The following is a 12,984-nucleotide window of genomic DNA, read 5'->3' on the forward strand; positions in this document are numbered from 1 at the left end:
GATGCAGTCTAGCAACCACCATCTTCCCACATTCCTCCTCCTCACATCTCTGCTCTACATTCCTCCTCTGAATTGCTAGCGTTAGAATGACCACCTCTTGACTCAAAAAGAGACAAGTTGATCTGGAGTGACTAAGACTATGGAGTGATTTCATAAGTGGGGTTTCACAGCATAAATGAACTTTGAGGAATAGGAAGGCTGGCCCAGCGGGTAGTGTTAAAATATAGCTATGCAGGCCTGCCTGTAAAGGCCTATACTTTAAGAACTTAAGTGTATTTTTATCACTTAGCTAGTTATAGAGGTATAAAAAAAAGAATCCAAATCACAAGTCCGTCTGTGTATGGGCCTTCTCTCACTAGGATAGTCTGAGGCCTTGTTCTTAGGCTAAGGCCTTTGGCTAAGCAGCAGGGGCAGCCAAAAGCTGGGAAGTATACGGTCACATCCTCACATTCCAAACCAGTCACACTGAAATAAGGTGGTATTGTGCTGTTATGATCTTGTCCTGATAGTGCCTATCACCACCAGATAAAGAAACAGATGTTAAGATGGTTAAAAAAAAAACAGCTTAGATTGATAACATCGTATCCGGCAAGAAATCACTTATCGATAATTGTGAAACCCTCATTTCTGTATTATTTTTATGGCCCCCACTTTTCTATTGTTAATCTGTCTGGTTCTCTAATTGTTTCTGTCTGCTGTATAATTAATTTTGCGAGGTGTAAGTTAATTAGGGTAGTGGGATATAGTTGGTTAGAGAACTATGTTACAATATGTTAGGATTGGTTTAGATAGATTTCAGTAAAATGACTGGTTAAGGTATAGCTGAGAATATTACTATATAAACGGGGGTCAAACAAGCAGTAGGTAGGGAAATGGGAATCATACTTGCCGGAAATTAACCCCCAATAAACATTGCATTGTCTGCACTTTGGACTTCTGGTCTTTTGCTGCTTGCTGTCTGCATGACAAGAACCAGGGAAGTGGGAGGGTGGAAGGAAAGCCCTCAAACAGGTAGGATGCTAGAGTAGGACTTGAGGGACTGGCGTTTGGTTCCCTGCTCTAACGCTGACCTGTGTGACTTTCGGCAAGTCACTTAGTGTGTGCCTCAGTTTCCCCATTTGTTATATGTGGATAATAGCACTGCCCTACCTCCCAGAGGTGGTGTGAAGATGAGTACATTATAGATTGTGAAGTGTTCAGATGCTATAGGGATGGGGGCCAGAAAAGTATTTAAGACAGAAGTGATTTTATAATGATCATAGATAAACTGAGACACAACATGTGAAATGGGGTAGCTTTGAAAACAAGTTCTCTCCTCCCTTCCTCAATCACATGCTGTAATTAACATTGCCCACCTTAACACCTGGTTTCTCAGACAGTACCTTTTATAAACAGATCTCAAATTAGTACCTTATTTGTTGAAAACAGCCTCTTTATTATAAGAGTCATCTGTAGCATACAAAAGAAAAATATTAGTATGTACACAATTTTTTTTCCTTCTAAAAATGAAATCCACACAGAAATCAGTAAAAAGAGAAGGCCATTTTTTGTGTTGCATATTGTTGACAGGTATGACATTTCCAGATCAGGGGAATTCAAACACACACATCACACAAAAGAATCAACACTTCCAGATACAAGATACAATGAGCACAAGACAGAATGATGCAGTTCAGACAGACGTGCAGAATTATTGGCTTGATTCTCCATTACAAACTCAGGTCTCTTTGAGGGCAGAATCCAGCCTGGAAAAGCACAATTCCTCCAGGTAACATTAGAATGATTTGCTTACTGGCTACCAGAGAGAATACATTTCAGTCCATTTCCTTCCATGGCACTGCATTTAAAGGCACATTTACAAAGTGCTTGGCATAAACTGATCTTAGATCCAGCTGTATGGATCGTGGTTTAAGACACATGTTGGCAATTTTATCCCGAAAGGCATCATGGCACCAGACAAACAAGACATGCAACCTTGCCAAGAGTGAAAAATATGGATCTCACTCCACAGACTTCTAGAATTAAACATAGAAGAAGGCTGGAATGAAAGGAACACTTATGCACAGAACCCAAAATTCACTCTACACAAAACAAAGAGGAAGGTTTACAAAGCCTGCTGTGAAGAGACTTTTTTTGGAATTTTTAAATAAAATAAGCCAGTGACAAAGTTATTTGGATTTAAATGCCATTCAGAGACCCAAATACAATACAACAGCATCAGGAGGAGAAAGCTAACTGATGTCCAAAAGGGAAACCGACCACTTAACTTTAATGGTAAATGGAAAAAATGAGACACAGGACCAATGGTGAAAAATTCTCCACATGGCAACTAGTTAGTGTTGTAGGTTTTTCAAAACCTATGTTAATAATATGGAGTTTTATGTTGATAATGGGCCAGAACATCAGCTGGTCTAAATCAACACAACAGTGATCCCAGGTGCTGTAAACAGCACAGCTTCAGTGAAGACCTGGACAAGTGCATCAGAGTACAAAGCTGTCTTCTTGCAACTGTTGTGAAATATACCAGAGGAGGAGGAAGACACACCAAGTGATCATTTGTAAAGTACTAGGGGGGACATTATTTAGATCTGTGAAACCAAAACAGAAGCCCTTTGCCTTCCAAAAATGAGAGGAAGCGGGTCCAAATGTTGCCCAAGTGTAATTAAAAAACTCCCCTCCTGTGTTTTTAGCCAAACCTCAAACCAACAGCAATGTTTATATGGTTAAAAAAAAATCGTCCAAACCCAAAACATTGCAGCAATTGTGCTAAAGCAGTTTCTTGTGACATTTGACCTAGGAAAAGGAGGAGTCCAGTTATGCAAGCACTAGCAGTTGCAAATGGCTAAGAGGCAAACTATTTTCTCCCCCGGCCCCTCCCACACTGCTAACTGCAAGCTGAACAGGAAGTGCAGAATGAAGGCCGAGCTCAGCATTTTTAACAGCCCCCATGGCAGTCCCCAAAACCGAACACACAACAGGCACTGACCAAAGCGCCAACTCAGCCTGAATCTAATTGCACAGAGGGGGATTGGAACCTTGAATGCTTTGGGCCTGGTTCCATCAGCGTCATGTAGCAATTTTATCCCAGTGCATTCAAGGACCCAGCGGTATTTCACACCCACTTGTTACTGCAGTGAACCTCGAACCTCACACCAGATGCAAAATATAGGCCTTTGGTCTGCTCTGAAGGATTTTGCAGCATTAAAGAGACAAGCTGCTTCAAGGTACCTTCTACTGACATGACATAACCCAGAGTATTCAGGGTTCAGACACTGGGTGTCTCAGGTTTAACTTGAATGATCCGTAGCCAAGAGTTTTCAACAGTGACTCAGGATTTTGGGTGCTTCAACTTTTGGGTACCCTTAAAAGGGGCCTGATTTCCAGGAATTGCTGAGCACCTGCCCTTTGAAAATCCAGTCACATTGGAGGAGTCTCAGGCTAGGCTCCCCCCAGAATCACTACTGAAACCCAGGGCCCTCGGGTTTAGCTGACCTGTGGCTCATTCCCAGCTGCAGCAGCTCCTCCACGTCCCTTCCGCACACCCAGCTCCTTCCTGCATTCACTTCCCAGACCTCAGACACTGCAGGAGAAAAACTATCCCCCCACCCCGTGCTCCACTCCAAATCTGCAAGAATCCACGTCTGTTTCACAAAGCCTTGTGCTTCAGTCCCATGGCACAAGAAGAGCCCAGCTTTTGCATATGGGATATCAGAGTTCTCCTGCCCAGAAAACGTGGCTGTCACCTTTAACCGATGTGCTTTTCTTTTACCCCTGACGAGACTGGGATGCTTTCAGTGGGGTACCATTTCAATGCTCACATTAACATGGTGACTCTGCAGTAGAGTGAGAAACGGACAGGCACCCCAGGGAAGGTTCTAAAGCCTCCTGGTTTGAAACAGGATCATGCCCTGTATTTTTTCGTTTTCTCAAATCACTAGCAACCCCCACCTCCGCTCCATTCAGCGCTTGGAGCCAGATTCACCGCTGTCCTGCGCCTTTGTGCTGTGGCTCCTGTTAGTGCAAAGTGGTACAAGAGGCTAACTGGGTCAGAACGGCACTGGGAAAGAGCAGAGCTGACCACAGATGTGGCTTGGAAGCAGAAAGGGCAGTGCCATCGCACTGGGAGAATGGCTGGAGCCAGGGCACCGGCTGGCAGAGCTAGAAATCAGACCAGGACCCAGATGGAGCGAAAGCATTTATGAAGTCCCTATAGCAGACCCCCTTCCAACACTGAGATGAGGACAGAGCCCAACACTTGGCTCCAAGCCCCAGCTGGAGAACTCCTAGAGTCACTGACCGACCTAGCCCTAAGGGCATGGCTACACTGGAAACGTCAAAGTGCTCCCGCAGCAGCGCTTTGAAGTGCGAGCGTGGTCGCACGCTCCTGGTAATCCACCTCCACGAGGGTTTGGCTCCCAGTGCTCAGAGCCTGTCTACACTAGCGCTTTAAAGCGCTCAGACTTGCTGCGCTCGGGGGGGGGGTTTCACCCCCCTGAGCCAGCAAGTTAGAGCGCTATAAGAGGTCAGTGTAGCCAAGCCCTAAGGCAGCGGCACACGCTCCAGAAATACGCGAATCGTGGGACTGCACATGCTACAAGCCAGAGGAAAGTTAGACAAGTTGTCAGTTGGGCCTAGCTAACCCACTGGTGCTTCCACCCCTGCCATATCTAAAAGTCTGCTGTATCAGCGTCTTCGTCAGCACCGATCCAGCCCTCCCAACATGCAGGCTGTCCCTGACAAGAGCCAAAGCTTTGCATGCCATTTGAGTGCAAATGCAGCCAGCCCTGGCAAAGCAGCCGGCCTGCTTCCACTAAGTGCTGCAGCTTTCCCAGCCAAGCCTAAAAATAATTGGAGCCTATTTTTTTTCCTGTCCCCAAACCGAATCTCCCCCACCTCACACTTTTGCTGCCAAACAGGTTCTGAAACCAGCCAAGCCACTTGGTAACACACGGAAATAAACTCTATCTTTCTACCTTACCATCCGTGAACAAACTCTGCCCCACAGGAAAGTCTGCCTACGCCTCCCCCTCCTGCTGCCACTGGATCAGCAACATCCACGCTTAACGACACTGCAATGCCAGGAGGGCCCGAAGGAACGGAGGACAAGCCCACCTGGAAATCCCCAAGGGAAACCGGAGATGAACACTTTGACCCCTTAGGCACTGACAGTCTCACCCTCCAAGCAGTCTGATTGCTGATCAGAAACCGGACTGGCATTGACAAGTGCTCAAAACCAACAGATGGGGACTAGTGCTTTTTCCCAAAGGAGCACAGGGGAATCCAATTGAAATTCAATGGGATCTGGGCGCCTGAAACCTTTTGGAAATCTAAGACACAAAGATCAAAATGCCAGCCTCACCCCAACCGCACCATGGGCTCAGCTGCCAACCCCCGGGGGAAGAATGCAAAGTTTTTTTGGCACCAGTGCTGCTAACACTGGCTAAGCAGTTTAGATCTATAGCTTATGGCCGTTTACCCTGTCTAGGCAGTGCAGGGGAATGAATTGCCATCCAGGGTCAATCCACGAGCAGGAACATCTGGTTCCCGGGGGGGGGGGGGGTGTTGAGAAGGAGACAAGCAAACGGTCGTGGTACAATCCCCGGAAAACCCTCGCTGCCATAGGAGAGAGATTTCCAAGGGCACATGCATGATGGAGACTGGGGAGCCCAGGAGCACGTGCTATGCTTGTGCAGCTGAGGTGTGTGGCTGGCAGGTCTGTATAGCTTAAGATTCTCAGTACTCCTGGGTGATGTCCCTCCTCCCCCAGATTTCCCAAGCACACAAAGCCACTGCCAGCCACCAAGGGTTTGTCTAGATGTGGAAACTGACTTATTCCACTTTCACACTCTCAGCTTGCTTCCCGCTCTCCAAACAGCACTGCGGTAAGCAAGGCTACGGTTTCCAGTCAGCACCCAATTCCCAGTGAAATTCAACAGGAGTTCAGAGACTAAATTCACACTGTCCCTTTAAACACCCCACCCTGACAGGTTTTTTTCCTACATTGAAAGGATGTCTCCACCCACGCTAGATTGAACAGAGCAGATTTAAAAAGGGGGTTGGGGATTAACAAGCAACACTGTCCTTTAAGAAGCACCCAGTAGAGCTCTTCCCCACTAGGGAAATAAAGCACTTACTGGAAAGTGTGCAGTGCTGGGGTTTTAAGGCTAAGATTTTCAAAAATGAAGCAAGAGATTTAGATGTCCCGCTCTTGTTAAAGTTAACAGGGCTGGTGTATCTAAACCCCTTTGGCTCAAGTCCAAACCAAGACACAGGCTGAGTCGTTCAAAACAGCCTATCTGTACTGAATGGATAAGGCAAAGCAGTTTGGACTCCTGGCATGTCACCACACACAACTTGAAATAGACCAACCATCAGCCTCAGAAAGGCAAGGAGCTTGTTCCCTCCAACAGAGGCACAGCCAGTGAGGAAACCTGCTGCAGTCAATTACTGATCCTTTGTATTAATACCCCAGCGTGCCTTCTTCACAGCTGAACAAAGATTCTTGTGGGGGAAGTCACCCATTTCCTGCACCAGCAACTCACTTGTCCAGCCATCAAGAAAAATATCCCATCAACAGAAAGGGTGATACTTACAAGCCTAACGTACAAACCCCTCCAAAAAGCGGGCCAAGTTCCTGGGGCAGGAAGGGATTTTTAGGACCGGTGAGATGTCCTGAGCCGATAGGCCCAGACAGGAGGCTTCTTTCTTAGTGAAGTGTCGGCAGCAAAGCAATCTTCCCTGCTTCGCTTCACTGAACACCTCATGCCTACCTCTCCTGGACTGAATTAGCTATGGACCAGAGGTGAGGCCAGTTTTGAAATCAGACTCACCCAGCTGAATTGCAAAAGGTCTTAAAGCTGCTACGCACTCAGTTCACCCAGAAACGCAGGCGGGGTTATGTCGGAATCGCTAGACCCCTTCCCTGCCCTACTCCTGCACAGGTTTGAAAATGGAACGACCCACCAGCGGATATAGCCAAGACACTTCAATAGTCTATCGAATGGGGAATGGACCAACGCCGCGCAGCCCTTCCCGCCCTGCGCGGGAGACCGGACGAATCCCTCTCCTCAAGGGGAGACAGGAGAGTTTCCCCACTCAGGACTAGCGAGGTGCTGCGGGACCCTGATGTGCTGCACTGATGGGCACATGCAGGCAGGTTCTGGCCCTGCACTCCGTGAAGCCTGGCCCGACGGGACGCTTCACCCCGGGGGAAAGAGACAGAGCTCTGGGGCAGGAACGCTGCAGAGCACGCTCGCCATCAGGACAGCTCTCAGAGGCCTAGGAGCGCGGAGGGGTGGGCAAGATGACCTCAGAACAACACTGGCTCGGCGAGGTGGCATGGCTGCTCTTCCCCTCATTTACATCAGTGCCAACTGAAACCAATGGTGTCGTGCCCGCACAGGTACAGCGGGACCACACTGGGAGGCTTCCACCACCCGGGGGGGGGGGAAGGAGGGGGTGTCAGTGCCCACAAAGAACACACAAAGCAACGTAACCAGAGGAGCCCCAGCACCGAAGGGCCTAGGCTGGAATGGCTGCAGAAGAGGGACTAGACAGGACTTCTGATGCAGCAAGCTGGGATCCCACTGGTATAAATTAACACAGAATAACTTAGAGAGGCTCCTAGCCCAGAGGAGAGCCAGCGTGCTGGGCACAGGGCATGCCCCTAGATGGATCGGTCCATTGCTCCCTGTGCACCGGCGAAGACGGCACTCAGCCCTGCTCCAGGCTCTCGACTGGCGCCTGCACAGCGGAGTAGGAGGTAGGGCCGTGCGAGAACTGGCGGGTGAAGAAGGAGGCCGTCCGCTTGGGTTTCACACGCTTGATCTCTTTACCTGGAGCCCAGGGAGCAGGGTAAGAAGGTGGGGAGGAGAGATACGGGCACAAGTCAGCCCTGGATTCACCCACTGGACTCCACGGGGCCACAGCTTAATGGTGGGAGCTGAAAATGGCTAACAAAATGACTGCTTCCCCTGAGAGACAGCTCCTGAGAGTCAGCAGAGTTTAAGGCAGGATACGGGGGTTCTATCCTCAACTCTGGGGATGGGGGAGCTGGGAGCCAGGATGCCTGGGTTCTCTCCCTGGCTCTGGAGGGGAGTGGAGTCTAGTGGGTTACAGTAGCAGGGGCTGGGAGCCAGGACCCCTGGGTTCTCTCTCAGGCTCTGCCACTTACTCACCCACCTGTTTGGTGCCCCCGGTAATGGGGTGATAGTGGAGCTATGAGACTCCACTGGGGGTGACTCTAGAGCAGAGGTGGACAAACTACATGTGGCCCACAGGACCGTCCTGCCCAGCCCCTGAGCTCCTGGCCCAGGAAGCTAGTCCCTGGACTCTCCCCCACTGCTCCCCTCCCCGACAGCCTCACCTCGCCATGCCGCCGGCACAGTGCTCCGGGCGCCGGGGCTGTGAGCTCCTGGGGCAGCGCAGCTGCAGAGCCTGGCCTGACCCAGTGCTCTGTGCTCCACAGCGCAGCTGCCTGTCCTGGTGCAGCTGCGCCGCCAGCCAGCGGTGCTCCAGGCAGCGCGGTCAGGGGGCAGGATAGAGGGCAGGGGAGTTGGTGGGGTGGTCAGGGGCATGGATAGGGGTTGGGGTGGTCAGAGGGCGGGGAACAGGGAGATTGAATGGGGTCAGGGGTCCCAGGGGGGCAGTCAGGAAGGAGAGGAGGGGTTGGATGGGGCAGCAGAAGGTGGTCAGGGGACAGGGAGCGAGGGAGTGGGTGGATGGGGCAGGGGTCGGGGGGGCAGTCAGGAAGGGGAGGGGGGTTGGATGGGGTGGTGGGGGGCAGTTAGGGGCAGAGGGTCCGGTCAGGGGACTGAGAGCTGGGGGGGGTGGATGGGGCAAGGGTCCCCGGGGGGCCGTCAGGGAACCGGGGGGTTGGATGTGGCAGGAGTCCTGGGGGGACCATCTGGGGCGAGAAGCAGGGTGCGGGGGAGGAAGTGTCAGGCCATGCCTGGCTGTTTCGGGAGGCAAAGCCTCCCCTAACCGGCCCTCCATACAATTTCAGACACCTGATGTGGCCCTCAGGCCAAAAAGCTTGCCCGCCCCTGCTCTAGAGCAGGAGAGAGATACAGGAGGTTCCAGAAGACTGGCAGAGGGCAGGGAAGCCCCAGTGGTGGCTCCTAGCTGGGTGCCGCAACAAGGGACAACCCCCTGCCCCTCCCCGCTTACCATCTTCAACGTAGTCTATGGTGGCGAGGTGCTGGATGCGGCTGCAGACCACGCTGCTCTGCCGCCGCAGCTTGGGGCGCTGCTTGCTGGCCAGAGGAGGCAGCATGGGGCTCTGGAGGCTGCTGTTCTCCGGGGCCGACAGCTCCCCCGCTGTGCTCAGCTCCAGGCAGTACTCGATAAGGCCGCTCATCAGCTCTGCCTGCAGGGAGCAGGGGCTGTCGGTCAGCTGGGCCTTCCCCACCAGGGCGCAGCGGGGACTGGCTGGCTCAGGGAAGTGGGGAATGGGACAGGAGGCCGTTCCTCTAGAGGGGGCTCCAGGTCTGATCCGGCCCCATGCAGGGGAGACTGGCTGGCTCAGGGAATGGGGCCTGGGGACTTTCCCTTCTAACCCAGCCCCAGGAAGAGCCTGTTCCCAGTCTGGTGGCTGTTTGTTGGCCTTTGAAACAAATCCAGGCTCCAGGAGGGGAAGACGGCCAGTGCTGTGATGGGAGCATTGCTCTGAGCACGGACTATACCCCCTGCCGCTTGCTGGCTGCCTCGGTGAGGCGGCCAGATGCTGGATGGGGCCCAGAGACCAAAAACACCCCAGAGATCCCAGTCACCTGCTTGGAGTAAATCTTCAGCAGCTTGTTGACCAGGGTCCCTTCGTTTTCCCCATCGAACTCCAGCCAGAGAATGTGCTCCTCCTCCTCATCGGGGTACGTGTGGTCCCACGAGAGCTCCTGGAACCGCAGGCCCAGCAAGACATGCTGCCATAGAAAGAGAGATGGAGCATGGGACCTTTCTCTCCCAGGGAGTGCCAGCTACAATCCAGCCCCAGGGCAGGGGAGGGTACTGGCTGGCTTGCGGGGTAGGGAATGGGACATGGGGTCTTTCCCTTCTAGGGGGCACTGTCTGTGATCTGGCCCCATAGCAGGGGGACTGACTGGCTCAGCATTATGGAAAACAGAGCATACATGTGGGCAGTATTAGGAGGCACTAGAGTGTGTGGGGAGCAGCATAGGGGGCTCTGGGCGGTACAGGAAGGATCTGGGCAGCACTAGAAGGCACTGTAGGGAATAAGGGGATCCAGAGGCAGCCCCCAGCCATGACCCCAAAAGAGCAATATATGTCCCCGTGCACAGCTCTCATGCACCCCCCCGCCACTGGATCCCCTGAGCAGCGTTACCTTCTCCTTGCTGTCCATGACGTACACACCCTCCAAGCTGATGGCGACCGACACAGCCTTGCGCCCTCCCCGGTGCAGGAAGCCCTGGGCTGGCTTGTCAATCTCCCCATAGAAGAAAGCACAGCTGGAGAGAGAAAGACACATCCGTTGCACCACGGCAGATAGGCCTTGCACGGGGAAGTGCTCGGATTGCACAAGCGCTCACTAACAGAACTGGGAAGGCTTTGGGGTTTGTCCCCCTGGGCACCATATTCCTCCCCCATGTCCCCTGACCCACAGATAGCAAAGATACAGGCGCTACTGCGAGATCTTGTCACACTCCGGCCAGGAAATGGTTCTTGCAGAGCTAGGTCACCCCCTGAGGGGCCTGGGCAGACCACGAACAGGGGAGACGGTGGAATTAATGGGACTGCTGGGCTGGGATTACCAAATGCCTCCAGCCCACGCCACTGACAGGTGCAGGAGTTACCAGGTTATTCAGCAGCCAAGTGCCCAGACTCACCCATAGTACGGCAGCTGGTGGCACCTCTGCAGATAGGCCCGGTAGTGCTGGCACAGAGCCTCAGGCTCTTCACAGGCTGCCTCCTCCCGCACTGCTTGGTAGGCCTGGAGCAGCCCCTGCTCGTAGGCTGGCTGCTTGGCCCCCCGCTTCCACAGTGCCGTCAGCAGGCTGTGCCCCCGTCGGCACAGGTGAGCAGGCAGGAAGGCCTCCAGATTCTCCCTGCAGGGACAGCACAGCTCTCAGAACAGGGGGGGCAGGAGCCCCCCATGGGGCTAGGACAGTTCCCCCCGCTTCAACACCCCCCACTCCCGGGCTATGACTCCTCCCTCCCCCCTGCAACCCTCTTCACTGAGATTCCACCCTCCCCCATTATGGGAGCCGCCTGATCCAGTTAACCATCCCCCTCCAGGCTATGGCAGCCCCCTTCCTCTCCAGCTCCCCCAGAGATTGTAACTTGTGTGGGACCACCAGTCTGGTGCTTAGCGGGGGCTGGGAGCCAGTACTCCTGGGTGCTATTTCAAGCTCTGCCACCATCAGGATTCAGAAGCATCACAGCTTACAGAGCATTTACGAGTACATCCCTGGCATCATCTCCTTTCTTGCCGACCCACGTAGGGAGGCTTTCCCCGTTCTGCACACATACAGGCTGGCGGGGGCGCACCAGGAGAGGTGGGTGTTGCACTGCTACAGCACCACCCCAATGAATAGCACCATTGTTCACAAGCAAGCCCAGTTAAGCCGCCCCATGGACAGAGCATTGCGGGGTGGGACAATGAGCTATTATCCTGGCTCAGGATCCCAGCCAAACTCGCATTCTGGGATCAGCATTCCCCCTGCCAGGAGTGTCCAGCTGCAGAGAGAGTGGGGGAAACCCGCCCCATCTTCATTTCCCAGCACGACTCCAAGCATGGGAAAGCACATTCAGCAGTGGGCCTGGGAGCTGGTGCTCCCCAGTTCTATTCCCAGCTCCAGGAAAGGAGTTAGAGGAACAGGGGGCTGGGAGCCAGGATTCCTGGGTTCCATTCCCAGTTCTGGGAGGGAAGTACACAACTAGATTAAGGATGTCAAACATACAGCCTGCAGACCAAGTGTGGCCTGTATGATGTATTTGTCGCTTGCATAACATTCAAGTGGTACAAAATCTAAAGCTTCCCAATGTCATCGGCATGTGACTAATATCACCGCATCTGCGGAGTCTGCCAAGAGCTTGACACAATAGCTCAGAGATGGAGTGGGGGGAATGCCCTGAGTGCAAGCAACATAGTGAGGCCTGCCTGAGTCGGCAGAGAGCCTGAACTAATTGCTCTGGGTGGGGGAGGGAAAACTGCCCTGAATGTAACTGACACACCTGAGTCTCTAATGATACTTTAAGGGGTCCACTCCCCATGACACAAACTATTCTCACTGGCGGTCAAGCTCTCAGAGGACAAGTGTCAGATCATTCCACGGCTGATCATTTTAGCAGATGGAAAGGGAGAGGGGGTGGGGAGCAACTGTCGTAGGGAAGAGAGAGTGGAGAGAAGGAGAAAGGAAGGTGGGAGAATGAAGACCCAAAGTGGGAAAACAACAATCAGACCACAGCTTTGTTCCTGGACTGATACTGAACGCAGGAACAGAAGAGTAGCTGGTGGAGTTGAGTATACAGGCTTTGCAAGCTCTATGGCATTTCTCTGTATAGACGTAACGATAGTTGTTGACTGTTGCATCTGAACATTCCCTGAATTTTCAGGGAATGTTCTAGGCATCAATGGCCAGAACCCAATGGATTTTGGCGGGGGAAATAATGAGGACACATGGAGCCTCTGCCATTTGATTCGCACAGCCAGCGTCAAGCACTTGTGCAATTGTGTATAAATCAAACAAGTAGTCGATGGCACTATTAACGCCTCCAGCATAACATCACCCCCGCTTCTCCCTGCTCATCCTCCCAAGAGTAACACGCTGACGCCCCGAATGACTGATTGCCCAGACGAACAGAAAAATGGGGGGATGGGGGGGGGATGGGAGCATGCACACAACCCCTGGCACAGAGAGGAGAATGGGGAACCCTGATATGGGGGTAGAGGGAATGCGTGGCATACAGAACCCCTGGCATGGGGGAGATTGGGGACAGGGTTTGCGGGGAGTCCCTGAGATGGAAGGTGGC

General features: G+C 52.7%; 1 protein-coding gene across 4 annotated transcripts in view; it reads right to left on the reverse strand.

Moving 5' to 3' along the window:
* FRMD8 (FERM domain containing 8) overlaps window positions 1-12,984 on the reverse strand; it is a gene marked incomplete at its 5' end in the record, with an annotated part of 53,255 nt that overhangs the window by 15,931 nt on the left and 24,340 nt on the right. For 3 of the 4 annotated variants that reach the window (XM_084634244.1, XM_084634243.1, XM_084634242.1), the window contains 5 exons: window positions 1,434-7,835; window positions 9,169-9,367; window positions 9,771-9,917; window positions 10,337-10,460; window positions 10,839-11,057. In XM_084634244.1, the coding sequence (XP_084490370.1) occupies window positions 7,714-7,835; window positions 9,169-9,367; window positions 9,771-9,917; window positions 10,337-10,460; window positions 10,839-11,057 (811 nt within the window). In that variant the 3' untranslated portion in view covers window positions 1,434-7,713. Of the gene's footprint in view, window positions 1-1,433; window positions 7,836-9,168; window positions 9,368-9,770; window positions 9,918-10,336; window positions 10,461-10,838; window positions 11,058-12,984 lie in introns of those variants that run through there. The other variant, XM_084634245.1, reaches the window with a different exon arrangement.

Source organism: Lepidochelys olivacea (genome assembly GCF_965140295.1).
Source record: "Lepidochelys olivacea isolate rLepOli2 genome assembly, chromosome: 7".
Taxonomy (NCBI): domain Eukaryota; kingdom Metazoa; phylum Chordata; order Testudines; family Cheloniidae; genus Lepidochelys; species Lepidochelys olivacea.